At 40.8% G+C, this 14,550-nt stretch overlaps 1 protein-coding gene across 1 annotated transcript in view; it reads right to left on the bottom strand.

Moving 5' to 3' along the window:
* The window catches only part of cdk18 (cyclin dependent kinase 18), a 68,201-nt gene that overhangs the window by 11,760 nt on the left and 41,891 nt on the right, over positions 1-14,550 (bottom strand). Inside the window, exons 3-14 of the mRNA XM_033627500.2 lie at positions 13,629-13,765; positions 10,946-11,077; positions 9,328-9,384; positions 7,748-7,862; positions 6,922-7,016; positions 6,774-6,836; positions 6,066-6,189; positions 5,321-5,441; positions 3,710-3,807; positions 3,519-3,624; positions 488-530; positions 292-382 (exon numbers count right to left, since the gene is read on the bottom strand). Coding sequence (XP_033483391.2) covers positions 292-382; positions 488-530; positions 3,519-3,624; positions 3,710-3,807; positions 5,321-5,441; positions 6,066-6,189; positions 6,774-6,836; positions 6,922-7,016; positions 7,748-7,862; positions 9,328-9,384; positions 10,946-11,077; positions 13,629-13,765 — 1,182 coding nt within the window. The remainder of the gene's footprint in view (positions 1-291; positions 383-487; positions 531-3,518; positions 3,625-3,709; positions 3,808-5,320; positions 5,442-6,065; positions 6,190-6,773; positions 6,837-6,921; positions 7,017-7,747; positions 7,863-9,327; positions 9,385-10,945; positions 11,078-13,628; positions 13,766-14,550) is intronic.

Genomic DNA, 14,550 nt, shown 5'->3' with positions numbered 1-14,550 from the left:
TGTGTGGTGGTGTAAGAGTTACATTTAAATGGCCCATTTGTGGGGGAGTGAAGGAGTATTTTTTTCTCTAGTAACTTTGTTTGTGTTGACTTAAAAGATCTGTAGAATTCCTTTTGTAGTATCTTTACTGCCACAAAATACACATGTGCACGCATACAAAAACAAAGTGAGTGCTCTCCTTTGTAAGATAGGAGGACTTTGAACAACATACTTTGTCCAGCCCCACCGCTACAGCCTAGATACACTAGCACCATTCAAATAAAAGGTAGGACGGTGTGAATGCAGCCTTACTGTCTGACAAATTGTGTATGTTATCCCCCAGACTCAGGAAGTAGGGATGATGTAGAGCGGCTTCGGAGGAGATTCTGCTCCTGGTGTCATACTGCGAACACACCACAAAAGCAGCATGTTAGACCGTCTCTGAAATCACTGTTCCATTCTGTCTCATATCCAGATATGTGAATATCATTGTGCTGTGTTCTCATACCAGCAGCAGAGCAGACAGCAGCTCGATCCCCTCTGTGTCCAACCTGATGTAGAAAAAAAACCCATTTGTGTTATAACAAAATTGTTTGGGGAAAAATTACACACTGATACTGATAATAAAAGCAAATACAGAGGGTGTGCTTTGCTTTAATTGTTATTCTTTCTCAAATGACCCCCAATATGGTCTACATTTTTTTAGTAAAAGCAATATTCAGCATAACTGCTAATCTAAATGGAGCAGAAAACAGCTAATATTTCTCAGCTCTTTAACAGAACTGAATACAACTTAATTATCCCCCAGAATGGTAATTGGTCTCTAGCTCACCAAAACATAAAAGCGTCATTATAGCATGCAACTTAATATACAAGATTTATGGCTCAGTTTTTTTTAGCTTTTAATATAAAATGTATATTTGGTTGCTGAAGGCAACTTATAGAGCCTCTAAGTGTTAAATAAAAGCAGTGTCTGTCAGAGTGATCATTTATTTTATCTCTTGTTCTGAACATGTACATAAAATCTGGAGCTTTCAAATTATTATATCAACCATACCACGTATTCTAGATAGCTTAATACGAAGTCTACAGTTCAGGTTACCAAACCATTATGAGAATTATAATGTTAAAACACTCTCAATCACAGGTTTGTAAACTATTTGACTCACTAAATTTACAACGGTTGGGTGTCCTAAGAAGATAAAGCCATTGTGTGTAATACTGGAAAATAAACAGTTCTGAGCAGCCAATTGAGATTCTCTGAAAATACCAAGACCTTTGAAACTTTCAACAGTTTCAAGTAGGTCAGTCGGGCCAAATAGTCTGCTTCACTGTTTTTTAAAGAAGGCCAACTAAAGCCATGTCATCAGAACACTTTAACAACAGGTTTGCTCATTAATCATGAATCCATTTGTGTAGAAGTACAACAGCACAGGAAAACTAGAGACCATCTTATTTTTGGCACTCCAGGGCCTTGGTGGAGCACCAGCAATATCTTCTCACCTCAATTATTGCAACTCGCTATATTTTGGGATCATCCAGTCTGGTTAATCCTGTCTCCAACTAGTTCAAAAAGGATCCCCTCCTACACTGGCTGAAAATCCTTATGTTTGTTTGCAAGGTGTTAAATGGTTTTGTTCCATCTTACATTACATTACAGAGCTCCTGTAAGTGTTATGGGGACAAGGCCTTCTCTATATCTGCACCAAAACTATGGAATTCTCTTCCTCCCACCATCCATTTCTCCCCGACTATTGAGATCTTCAAGAGTAATCTTAAAACACACTTCGACTCATTATAATTTAACCATGCATAACTTAACAGTGTATCCTCAAACAACAGTTTATCATATCTAATGAATTAGCGCCCAATGAATAGCGTTGTCATGTTACGTACTTAGTGTACACTTACATAGGTTAGGTTTAGGCAAGCAAAGTTACATGGGCTAGGTTTAGGAAAAGAATCACAGTTGGGCATCATCACGTTAAGTACTTAACATAAAGTTAAGTATTTAGTCAAGAGTTATGTGGGTTAGATTTAGGAAAGGAAACATGATTGGGTGTCATCACTTTATGCACATAACATAAAGTTACCTATTAGCCCAGAGATACGTGGGATAGGTTTGAGAGAAGAAACATGATTGGGCAATGTTACTTTACGTACTTAATGTCAAGTTACTTAGCTAGCCTAGAGTTACGTGGGTTATGTTTAGGAAAAGAAACATGATTGGTCATTGTCAATTTACGTACCTAATGTTATGTACTTAGCTTAGATTTAAGTGGGTTAGTTTCAGGAAACTAAATAAATCCAAATGTCAGCACTCACAAATATTATATATATCAGTCTTTTAATAACGCACAGCAGTATCACATACGGATGCATTTCAGCACTTGACTTTCCTCAGTGTTAATGCACAAAGTGGGTATAACCCACATATCTAACAGACAGGACCATTTTAATTAAATTAAAATTAAAATAAATTAAAATTAAAATAATCAGATGACATCATCTGATTATTTTAATTTTAAGTTAATTGGATTGTAGGCTCAGTATACCTACTGGCCACTCTTTGTATTGTCTTTACATCTTGCTCTGTGGATCTCTGGATCCGATTGGTTGATTGACTGATTCATGCCAGCTGGAGTGATTCAGCAAGGTCCTGTCTGTTAGATATGTGGGTTATACCCACTTTGTGCATTAACGCTGAGGAAAGCCAAGTGCTGAAACGCGTCCGTTTGTGATACTGCTGTGCGTTATTCAAAGACTGATATATATAATATTTGTGAGTGCTGACATTTGGATTTATTTAGTTTGTGAATTTTGGGTCGGCACCCTGTGATTTTTCAAACGGCGAGTCGAGCACGTCAATTCTTTTGCTTTAGTTTCAGGAAAAGAATCATGTTTGGGCGTTGTCACTTTATGTACTTAATGTAAACTTACGTTGGGTAGGTTTAGAAAAAGAAACATGATTGTGCATTGTCACTTTGTGTACTTAAAGTAAAGTTATGTACTTCGTCTAGAGTTACATGGGTTAGGTTCAGGAAAAGAATCATGTTTGGGTGTTGTCACTTTACGTACTTAACGTAAACTTACGTAAGGTAGGGTTAGGAAAAGACACATGGTGGTAATCTACCTTGAAATAAATAAATTCACATGGGACATGAACACTGGTTTCCTGAGGAAAAGGGTTTTTTTTTTTTTTTACCCATCCACCACCAAAACCTGTGTCCATACACAAACGTTTGCTTTATAGAACTTCCTTCTTTACTCCTGTCAGCACATTGGTCATGTGATCACAACCTTCCCAATTACGTGGGTTATAAATTAATTGTGATGCATTATTTTCATAGATATATGTACAATCAATACATGGGAACAGCCTGAAATGAACCAGCTCAGGTATTTCCCCTGAAGTCTCCGTAGGTCTGTGTTGTTACTATGGGCTCAGTGTTACCATGTGCTTTTACACTTGGGACCGACTTTGGTATGTGTAAAGTAGCATAAATAAAGCTGAGTTGAGTTAAAACTGTTGGTGTTACCTGGGCACATGGTTGATGAGAGCTTGAGGTCTGTATTGAGGAAAGAGGTAAGAGCGAAACTCGTCATTACTGCTGATACCAGGCCAAGTCTCTTCTGTTGCAGTGCCTGGAAGACAAAGAAACAAAGAAATGTATGGCTGCCCGCTGTCACTATTCTTACTTAACATATTAATGCTGTGTTACTATCTTACCCAGAAGCCTAAAAATTAAGTGTAGCTCCTCTTTCACTGTGGCGCCAGGAAACATGGGACGACCTGTTGCCATCTCATACAAGATACAACCCACGCCCCTGGAAGAGGAGGGAGGAGATACAGTGACGACGAGCCAACAACAAAAGTCCTTCAACATTATGGAACTCTAGGTGCGGCCATGTTCAACAAACACACACACACACACACACACACACACACACTTCAAAGAGCACTGATCAGAAGTGCAAACATGTGTAGAGTGAGTGGGCACAGTGCAGCCTTTTGTTCCACCCAGGGCGTCGTGTTGAAGAGGTGCCCAGTGGTCTGATAAGAGGGCATATAGCTAGGTGATGCTAGAGAGCCACATTTATTCTTCAGTGAGTTGTGTGGGTTTTCTCACAATGGCAGACTGCTAATGAGCAAAAATACATAGGGAAAGTGAATTCTCATCTCCCGGCTAATAACCGGGGAGCTTTTAATAGACATGTATTATTCATGGTAGTCCTGGACAATTCTAAAGTAAGACATTCATCTGATTCACCAAGTAAACAGCAGTGCACAGTACCAGGGCTGACACCAGGGTCTTGGGGACATATAATATGCTTTGGGGTTCTCTGAAAGAGTTCAGCTTTGTTCAGATCCAGATCAAGGATGAGACGGCAGTCAGGTTACACAAAATATCCCAATCCAAGTAAAATTGGTGTAGTTTACAGTATTTTTTGCTTTCAGCCAATTTGGTCTTGGCGTTACTGGGTCAGATGAGGTGATTAGTAGAGTCAAAAATGTCGAATTTCTACACATATGGATTTTAAGATCTTAGTTCTCAACTTGCAAACTAATATGGTAGTACAAAAGCATCAGTATGACAGAGTAAATCCAACAATAAAAAATATTATATATGTGGCAACAATTAGCCCTGACCCGCATCACTAAGTGGCTGATAAAATCAGTAAATGGATTGTATTAAATACTGTTGAAATACAAACTCAGGACGGTAGGGCAATTTCTAAGACTTATAAAATTATACTCTCCAACCAAGAAAGTTTTCTTCTTTTGCACTGTTGATCAGCACACTGTGTTGGTAACAAGCTGCAGCCTCTAGAGCTGAAAAAATGAAGCCAACACAGAAGTGCCAAAAACTGCAGTTCCTTTACTGGCCACTTGGGGCTGACTCTAAAGGTGAGTCAATCCCCATAGACCCCCATGTTAAAATGCCCAACTTTACAGCAAAAATAAACGAAATGTTTTTGGTACCAAAAAAAATGGTTTTAGGAAATTTCCCTGTCATGGCAATTGTACAGTGGGTAAATTTATCTATAACTCACCCGTTTATATTTTAGGCTAATAGTTATGCATAATTAAGGGTGTGGCAGCTCTGAGCAACAAGCTGTCTGTGAGGCATCACCACAGTCTGAGTCAGATCCACCCCACCCTGTCCAAATTTGTTCACTTCTCCAATAATCCAAAATGGCAACAGCCAAAATGCCAAACTCAAGGTATCGAAACGTGAGTTTACAGACCAATGGGTGATGTCAAGGTGGCTATGTCAATTATTTTATACAGTCTATGGCTGGGAGGCAAGTACATAAATATCTATATTGCACTACTCACCACATATCGATGGGTGTGGAGTATTCTGTTGAGCCCAGCAGCACGTCAGGGGGTCGATACCATAGAGTTACCACCTCATTGGAGTAGGTCTTTGTGGGGACAGACTTGGCCCTCGCCAGACCTGGACAACACAGCACAGTTGGGGTTTAATGATGTGAGACCTCAGTAACAACTGTTTTTCTCAGACTATTGAAGCAAGCCTGCTTTTTGTGGAAATATTGATTCTCTGTCACATTGATAGCGCCTTTGTACTGAAATTCCCTCAAAATAACAAGTATTGTGTGTCTCCACAGGTGTAATGTGACACAGTACAATGCAGAAAGTCACATATAGCGGGGTAAAACTGTATCAGAGCATCGGTCTCTTTTGAAGTTTGGTCAGTTACAACTTATAGCATCTTAGCTCTAACATTGTGTTCTCATAAAAACTTTAGAATAGCCCCTCTGTTACTTCATGTGCTGTCTATAGTTAAAACTATTAAAAATAGTCAGGGAATCCTTGTGGCTTTTTATACTCACTTCTAGCACAAAATTGAGAAAACTCAGAGAAAGGGGCACAGTTGCTAGGATACAGCAAGTAAGAATGCTAAAGTAACCAGGACAGAAGAAGTGGCAGTAAAATATAATTGAAAAGCAATCGTGGCAGGAAACGTGCTATCTTATACCTAAGTGCTTGTGTCTTTACGACCACATTTGCATTTGTTGATGTTCATGTATGCTGTATGTGAGCGTACTGTTTTTCCTACCAAAGTCAGCCAGTTTCAGCTCGCCCTTGTCGTTGATGAGCAGGTTCTGAGGTTTTAGGTCTCTGTGGAGGATTTTCCTCTTGTGACAGTAGGACAGACCGCGCAGCAGCTGGAACATGAAGATCTGTAGGAGAAAAATTAAAATTAGGAGGATTAAAAATTAGACATCTGTTTGATAACAATGGAATATGGATCATCAGCTGCTTAGGGAATGATTGGCTGTCAGGGTTTCTATTGTTCATAAAATCACTCAGTGACTCTTCCAACCATTAGGATAGGAAAAAGTTTTTAACCAAGTTCTTATTTTTCAGGAAATCACATGCTTAGCTGTGTGACTAACAATTTGTAATACACATTAAACATTTGTTTAATGATTCTGTCAGATTTCTGCTCTGATTCTCTGAATAACTCCTCTGTTCAGACTGTGAATTAATTTCATTGTTTCAATTCCAGGCCTCCATGGCTCCATACCACAAATAATTCTGATTAATTAGTTGCTTTTTGGCTTGAAAACAAGCAGCTGCAAACCTTTAAGCTGTGTATGCATGGTGGGGCACTTGAGAATGTTTGTTATGTGAGTGAAACAGATGTATGATATGGGTTATTTTATGTATTTGTACAGATGTAAATTAATACAAGTCCCTCTCTTGGGTACGTAGTCAGTAGTGTTGCTGCTGCTGCTGAGTCATTTTCATGCATCTGGCTCACCTTGACATTATGCATGCTCATGAGATTCCCGCAGTTGTCCAGGTACTGTTTAAGGTCACTGTCCTGGAAGACACAACAGCCACAGAGTCAGATGTATCTAGGTCAACACCTTGTGAACATCTGCACGCTGAACTGTCAATGTACTCACTAGATACTCAAACACCAGAGTGAGGCAGCGGTCGGTGTGGATGATGTCGTGCAGCGTGACGATGTTGGCATGTTTCAGGTTCTTCAGCAGAGAAACTGAGTTGAAAGAAGAAGGAGAAATGAGTTGTGCTGTTTTCTGCAGGAGCCTAAAACGTGACTCCAGCTCAATGACAGCAACAGTAGACACTAATATAAAACAGTCTACTGACAGCCTGGAGCTGCTGCTCTGACAATAGCTACGACTTCAGGTTAAATACAGCTTTAAACTTGTGTTGTCTGAGAAAAATAATCACCTGCTCTCTTAAACTTATAGTTGTGTCCTCAAGAAGCTGCAGTTTAAACTGCATCTGTGGTTCAGTCTAAACTCAGCTGCTGTGTCCTGGAGAAATCACCTTACTGCCACTGGAGGTCACTGTTTCTGAGGTTGAACTTAATCCTACTGCAGATATGTCTCAATTTCACACTATACTAATCCTGTACAGTATATAATAATCTTTATGGTAGAGTCAATGTCAGAACATTGTATATTATTATACAGTGTGTAATAGCAACTGTGTAATTACATGTAAGAGGTGTCACATCTGCATAATTTGTGATTTTAGACAAAGGATTAACCATGTATTAATTAACGCAGCTCATAATGCAGCAATAATTAAGCTATATGTGAGTGAAAATTGGAGATTAAATTATGATTCACTCACTTCCTTGTAGTAGGGCTTTACCTAAAATAGAATTATTATCCACCTGAGGGCAACCCACCTAGACTGGAAAATGTGTGTGTGTGTGTGTGTGTGTGTGTGTTTGTGTTTGCTGATGTGTGTGTGTACCCTCTCTGATAGCAGTGCAAGGTGCTCCCTCCTCGTGCTCCAGCCGAATCTCCTTTAATGCCACCAGGTTCTCTGTTAGTTTGCTTCGCCCTTTGAACACTGTGGCATACGTCCCCTATTAAAACACACACACACACACACACACACACACACACACTGCTATCACAGTCCAGTCACTGATGTTGGCATTTTACATTTCTTGAAATCACAAATATGTTATATTTGTATGTTTCATACATATCACATCAAATTTTTAACTAAGTAATGTAGTTGTTTTTTAAGTGAGTCATCACTGCATTTTTTGTGTCTTTTTAAGCCACCATACATGGGAGTGTTTTAGGGACCTGTTGATATTTTTTCACTGGGAAGAGTACCGCCAAAAGTGGTTGTTCTTTAATGAGACATCTCTGCGCTTCCTGGCAGGATTGTGCCACCAATTTAGACAAATCATGATCTTTTCCTAACCACAACCAAGTGGTCTTTGTGCCTTAACCCAACCACACGTTAACCACAGTGTCTTTGAAACCTAAAGCTATGTTAAGTTTCAACGTATCCACTACATACTAACATACAAATGTAATGTATCCGCGGTGTGCACAAACATGCAATGCCAACATTTATTCTGGTGATTGGGTTGATTAGCAGCCTCAGATCATAACATGCTTGCAAGCTTCTCAAACAGGCTTTGACTTAATCCATTAATTCAGTGCTTATTTATTTCACTGAGGGCTGATAATTTCTAATTACTGACTATAACAGCTGAGGTGATTATCCTTCATATACCCTGCAGTAGCTTTTAACTGCTTAAAATCCTTCTATCATTATGCAGTTGACTGTAGGTGTCCTAATAACTACTAAGGGTGCAAAACTTTTCAGATATTAATAAAAGGAACAGCAGCAAATGACGTACTTTTATGATGGCCAAATGCGGAAACCTTTCACTGCCTGTAAACCAACCATGCCTTTGTGAATCACAAGTTATTTTAATTGACTACAAGAGCCGCTCTATTCAATCCCTCATCACTGCTGTTATCTGCTGCTGAGCCTTGTGACTGAGACTAAGGCAGACAGCTTCCGCCACTAATCATTCCTAACTCCTTCAGGCAATAACTGTTCTCAGATAAATGGTGTGGGATTTAGGTGCACTGGCCGTATCATGCAATCTGTACAGTCCTCCTCAACCAAACGTGACACTACAGAGTACCATATATCTGAGTACATGGTGGGACTGCAGTTTTAATACTTGCCAGGCTGCGCCAGCCAAGCAGTTTTTCTTGTTCAGGCATATAAACCAACCTGTATGTGTTGTACCCACTTTGAGGGGCCCTTGGGGCTTGGGGCACAACATGCCTGATAACTATAATTAAGATTCGCAGACAACTTGTGGTCAGCGTGGTCGACATTATACACTAGAGAGATGGTCCATCGTGTCTGATAAATGTCTATCTAGCTTCCAGTTATTGCTGCAGTGGGTGTAGCAGTCGTACACTCATCTCTCACAGGGCTGCATGTCAGCTGTTTCCATCAACCCTCTGAAAACTGTTCAAAGTGGAATGTGTGAGTTATTGGTAGAGACTTACCTCACCCAGTTTGCCGAGCTTCACGTATGTCTCCAGTTTCCCAAAGCCTATATCAGACTGGAGGCAAGAAGAAAAAGGCAGACTGATCTCACAGTGTTCACTGTTATGATTCTCTCCTCTGATTAAACCACGGAGCAGTCAAAAGATCATATTTCCAAACACTGCTTAATTATTTCTAAAGTTAATTAAGTACAAATCCTTTCTTACTCTGTCAACTTGGTATGAAAAACAAACACCTCTTAATGGAGAACTGGAATGGGAAATAGCAAAGAAAATAAGAGACTAATTATGGTGACACTTTATTTGATTAGTCTGCCTGCAGATATTTGTAACATGAGTATTTGTAAAATTTCAAGTTTATTAGTTGAGATTCAACAAGCTTTGTCTGTAGATGTGATAATTCATGTACAAAATCCAATAAAAAGATCCATCACAGTATGATATTAAATTGACTCTTAGATTCTCAGAATGGCATTAATGCTCTTTGCAGATGATGTGGTTCTGTTGGCTTCATCACACTGTGACTTCCAGCATGCACCAGGGCGGATTGCGGTTTGCAGCCAGAGTGCGAAATGGTTGGGATGAGAGTCAGTACCTTCAAGTCTGAGAGAGTTACTGCCTCAAGCTAAGGAATTCAAGTATCTCAGGTCTTGTTTCCGAGTGAGGGTAAAGTGGAGTGAGAGATGGATCGGTGGTTTGGCAAGGTGTCTGCAGTGATGTGCAGCGTCCTTTACCTCACCTATGGTATGAGCTTTGGGTAGTGACCGAAAGAATGAGATTGCTGATACAAGCAGCCGAAATGAGTTTCCTCCATAGGGTGGCTGGGCTCAGCCTTAGAGACAGGGTGAGGAGCTCAGACATCCAGAGGGAGCTCGGAGTAAACTTGCTGCTGCTTTGCGTCGAAAGGGGCCAGTCGAGGTGGTTCTGGCATCTGTTTAGGATGCTTCCTGGGGGCCTCCTGTTAGAGATGTTCCAGGCATGTCCAAATGGTAGAAGGCCCCGGAGCAGACCCAGAAAATGCTGCAGGGATTATATATCTTAATCTGGCCGGGGAACACCTTGGCTTCCCCCAGGAGGAGCTGGAAAGTGTCGCTGGGGAGAGGGACATTTAGAGTACTTTGCTTAGCTTGCTGCCCCCATAATCCAGCCCCGAATAAGATGAAAATGGATGAATGCACAATGATACAGCTGACATCACAAAGTCTGCTATGATACAACTTTGAGCTGTTCTACTGACAAAGTGATACAGTTGAATTGTTGAATCTCAACTAATAAGCTGTTAAAATTTTACAAATACTCTTTAACCTATCTGTAGGTGGACTATTAAAATAAAGTGTTACCTAATAATACAGAAGGACAAAAATAATAATAATAGCAGAAAAGCAAGATAAGAGGACTAGTAATTTGTGGAGAGAAAATATGCTTTGTAACATGAGCCGAGACATTCACTGGTTCAGAGAGACTATAGATTTTAAAATAAACAAGGAGCCAATATGGTTGCTAAAATGAGATTTACAGTTAGTTAGATTAGATCAACAAACAGTCTTACAGTGGTTATTTGAATATTATAATATATTTTTGATAGATCGATAAGTATGAAGTAATAAAAAGCACTAACCAGTGAAGCACGTCGAGACATGCGACTGAGAGGTTTGCAGAGCGGTGAGTTTTCACTCTCCAGCTGCAGTTTCTTGAGAAACTCTGGGGGCAGGCGGATGTCCATGGGCAGAGACATGCGCTTACTGACGTCCTGCAGGATTGTGGGTGTAGAGTTTAGCCATATTTACAAACTATACATCTCTAGATAACCAAATCATGACATATGGCCAAGAACTAGCTTTCCCCCTACATGCACATAAATACAGGTACTGACATCTTGTCTACATAGAAGGTGTTTCTGTTGCATATGTCAGTGTACGCAGGCATCTGTTGGAACACATACGCTCCTATTTTAATCAATACAGCTGTTTGCAGTAACAACTTGTGTTTTACTTTACAAGTCTTTTTTTTTCCATTTGATGTCTGCACCTACAATGTTTGTGTAATGGGTTCTGAGCACTGCCAAAATGTGAATGACCTACACTAAACACAGTGCCTGGAGGCATCTTGCATAGACACAGACTGTTCTGGTAACAAGCTGCTTTCACTACCCAGCCTGTGCAGACATTGTGTTAAAGTCCAGCTAAAATCCCTTTAGGTAATTTCTCTTTGTAGTCAAAAATAAGGGCAGTCTTTAAAAATGTATTATTACCTGTTTTTGTATTATTAAAATGAAGACAAAGGGTCTTTGAAGAAATAATCAGACATGCTCCTTTTTGTCTCAGCTGGCAATGCGGTCTCACTCCCAACTCGTCAAAAACTGATGCTTGGTCAGTGGTCCTCTGCATCTAAGACCGATGCACCGAGGCACCCTTTAGTGGTGGTATGAGATGCACCAGGTGGCAAGATCAGTTGCTTGGGCTCCAAGCAACTGGCATATTAAGAAAGTCCTCATGGAGCAGGCAGGCAGGATGGTGTATGGGTCAAACAAGCCCTGGACTTTCACCCGAAAGACCACTGTTGACACGCTGTCCATGATCATCCAAAACTGATGCAGTAGAGGTTCCTTAAGCATCATACCTTGACCTGTAGGGGCACTGACCGAGCGTTGGTATTTGACAAGTTGGTAGTAAGACTGTGTTGACATGTTAGCCTGGTTCCAGATCATAGACCCCGCCCACTCAACTGAGTAGGCTTGCATCCCTGGTCTGGCATACTGCAATGAATTTGCGATTTATCTCGTCCAAACGATCGAAGGACCAATGAACGCCGGGGGTGGGGGCAGGTCTAGCGATTAGCCAATCAGCGCCACGCTGATGTCAAGCTGTGCGTCGGTGGGTAACTGGTGAGGATAGCAACAATGGCGACTGCTACGGATCCTACAGACCACATTAACGATGCTATCGAGGTATTTCGCCACTACTCGCGTTAATGGAGGACCAAATTAAGGAAGCTGCTAAACTGGATTTAACGGCGATGCAGCTGGGTGTGCACAACGATGGAGACATTTTAAACGGGCAATACTTGCTTGTTTTCAGCACCCCCGAGGCATGGATACTAATGACGTCAGATTCTGGGTGAGTTGTTGATCTCTACTGATTGGTTAGGGAAAAATCAAATTCCCTCCACCTTGTAAATCGCCTTCAATGGAGGCGATGTCTGACTGAAGGTTCTGGGAGCTTCAGTCAGACACTCAGGCTATTGACATGTGACAATCTGTTCACACCACAGTCTGGAAATGAGGCTAGTCAGTCAAAAGTGAAATCACCTGTGTGGGTGTACCATGGATGTGCAGGGCCTTTAAATGTTAAGGAGTCATTAATTAATGAAGGGCTCTTCCATTTGCCTAATAAGTCAAGTCTGGGCTTGTAAATGTTAATGAGTTAATAAACCCATTTTGGTCTTAATGCTCTGTGGCTCTTTTCCAGAAGATAAATGGTTGAACTGTCCATTGGAAAGGTCGTCCTGATGAATTAGCAAAAGCTCTAGCTGAAGAGACAACGTTATATACACCAGCTTATGAGATTTTTCACATCCTGGCAAGCATAAAATTGTCCTTATTAATGGATTACTGATTTGCAGTAGCATAAATTAATCATACAGCTGTAGTAACAACTTGTAAACTCTTTAATAGAAAGAGGTACATACTGTACATATCCTATGCCTGCTGAATAAAGCCATCCAGATAGTCTAGCTCCCAGACCTCTCACTGTTACAACATTATTTCTGTCATCACAGTACCACGTCCTTCCTGAGCACTCACTTCCCTCTGGCATAGCTTCACTTGACTGTCTGCTACGAGCTGTGTGGAGCATGAGACAGACTCGAAGTGAATCACACTCACTCCACAGGGACTTTTTCTGAAAAGGTGGAACTGTGAACTCTCTCACATTTCCAATAAAAAGTCTGGTGCTTTGGCAAGAGAACAAAAGCCTCGGAGGTTACTCATCTCATTGAGCTGGCAGAGGTGGAAATGAAGAAATGACTCCTGGGGAAGAGTTTAAACAGAAGAACAAACTACACAGGCCACCGCTGAGATCTATGTTAAACTTTCTTTTAATGCTTTAAATGTGCAGTTGAACCATGACAGTTTCTAATTAGTGCTTAATTGGCAACACACAAATTACTGTGGAAGAAAAACTTGTCAGCATGTAACTCCAGCATGACCGAAAACCAAGGGGAACACTTAAGCTGTTAACCTGTTCATCTGTGATATTAACCTGTGTCCTCCTACAGTTGCTCCTTGAGCCTCTGCTACTTACCTCCATGGAGAAACGTCTGTGCTGGGCCTTGCTGTGGAAGTGGAGGTGGGACGGAGACTGAGCTCCCGGTGTTGTTGGCTCAGGGCTTGAAGGACTGGCATCATGAAATGGAGGGCCCAGCCTGTCTGGAGTCAGGCCTGACAGAGCAGAAACATTATCACTTAACATTTGCACATGTACAGATGGGTGACAAAGGTAAACCCAACTGTGTGTGTTCCAGAACAGCTGAAATAAACAGTAAATTTTCCCTGCAGAACACAGGAGCTGCTGGTCTACTGCTGCCTCAGTCAGTTAGTTAGGTTGTGTTATTGTGTGACTTTGGTGTTTTAAAGGGTTAGTTCAGATTCACCTAAGTCACACAATGGCTTGGCAGTGGTAGAACAGTGGCTCCCGTGGTCTGCAAGGTAAAATTGTGTTTTTTGTCAATAGCATGTGGCTTTGAAGAGAGCGAAATGACGGTTTCAGTTAGATGCTCAAAAGGGCTGTCTGACAGCAAGGTAAAGCCATGGAAATATTCTAAATATAGCATACACCTAAACTGATACAGATCTTTTTTTAGGTAGAACTTTTCTTTGATGGCTAAAATATGTTTTGCTGCATCTGTCCACACAACCCTATCTCCTGGAAATTCTGTTTGCATGTTACTAAACTGCCCCCTTAATCATTTTCTTTTGGTTGAGTAATTTCTGCCTGGATTATGTTCAGAGACAAAGTTTCTTTCAGGTAACGAAACACTAGGTTAATGTGTCGTACAGGCATTTGAAAGAGGTTGTTGGGGAGAATGGCGGGCATAAAAGTGCAGGACCTTGGCACCAGAACTTTATGTTTGTGTCCAGACTCATGTCTTAGGTTTAGGCAAGAAAAGCACTTTGTTCAAGGCTAGGAAAGATAGTACTTCTGGTGAAATATTAAAAAATAATGC

This window comes from Epinephelus lanceolatus, chromosome 1 (assembly GCF_041903045.1).
Source record: "Epinephelus lanceolatus isolate andai-2023 chromosome 1, ASM4190304v1, whole genome shotgun sequence".
NCBI classification, from domain to species: Eukaryota; Metazoa; Chordata; class Actinopteri; order Perciformes; family Serranidae; genus Epinephelus; species Epinephelus lanceolatus.
Note: the sequence above shows the minus strand (reverse complement) of the source record. Positions and strands in the feature narration are given on the sequence as shown.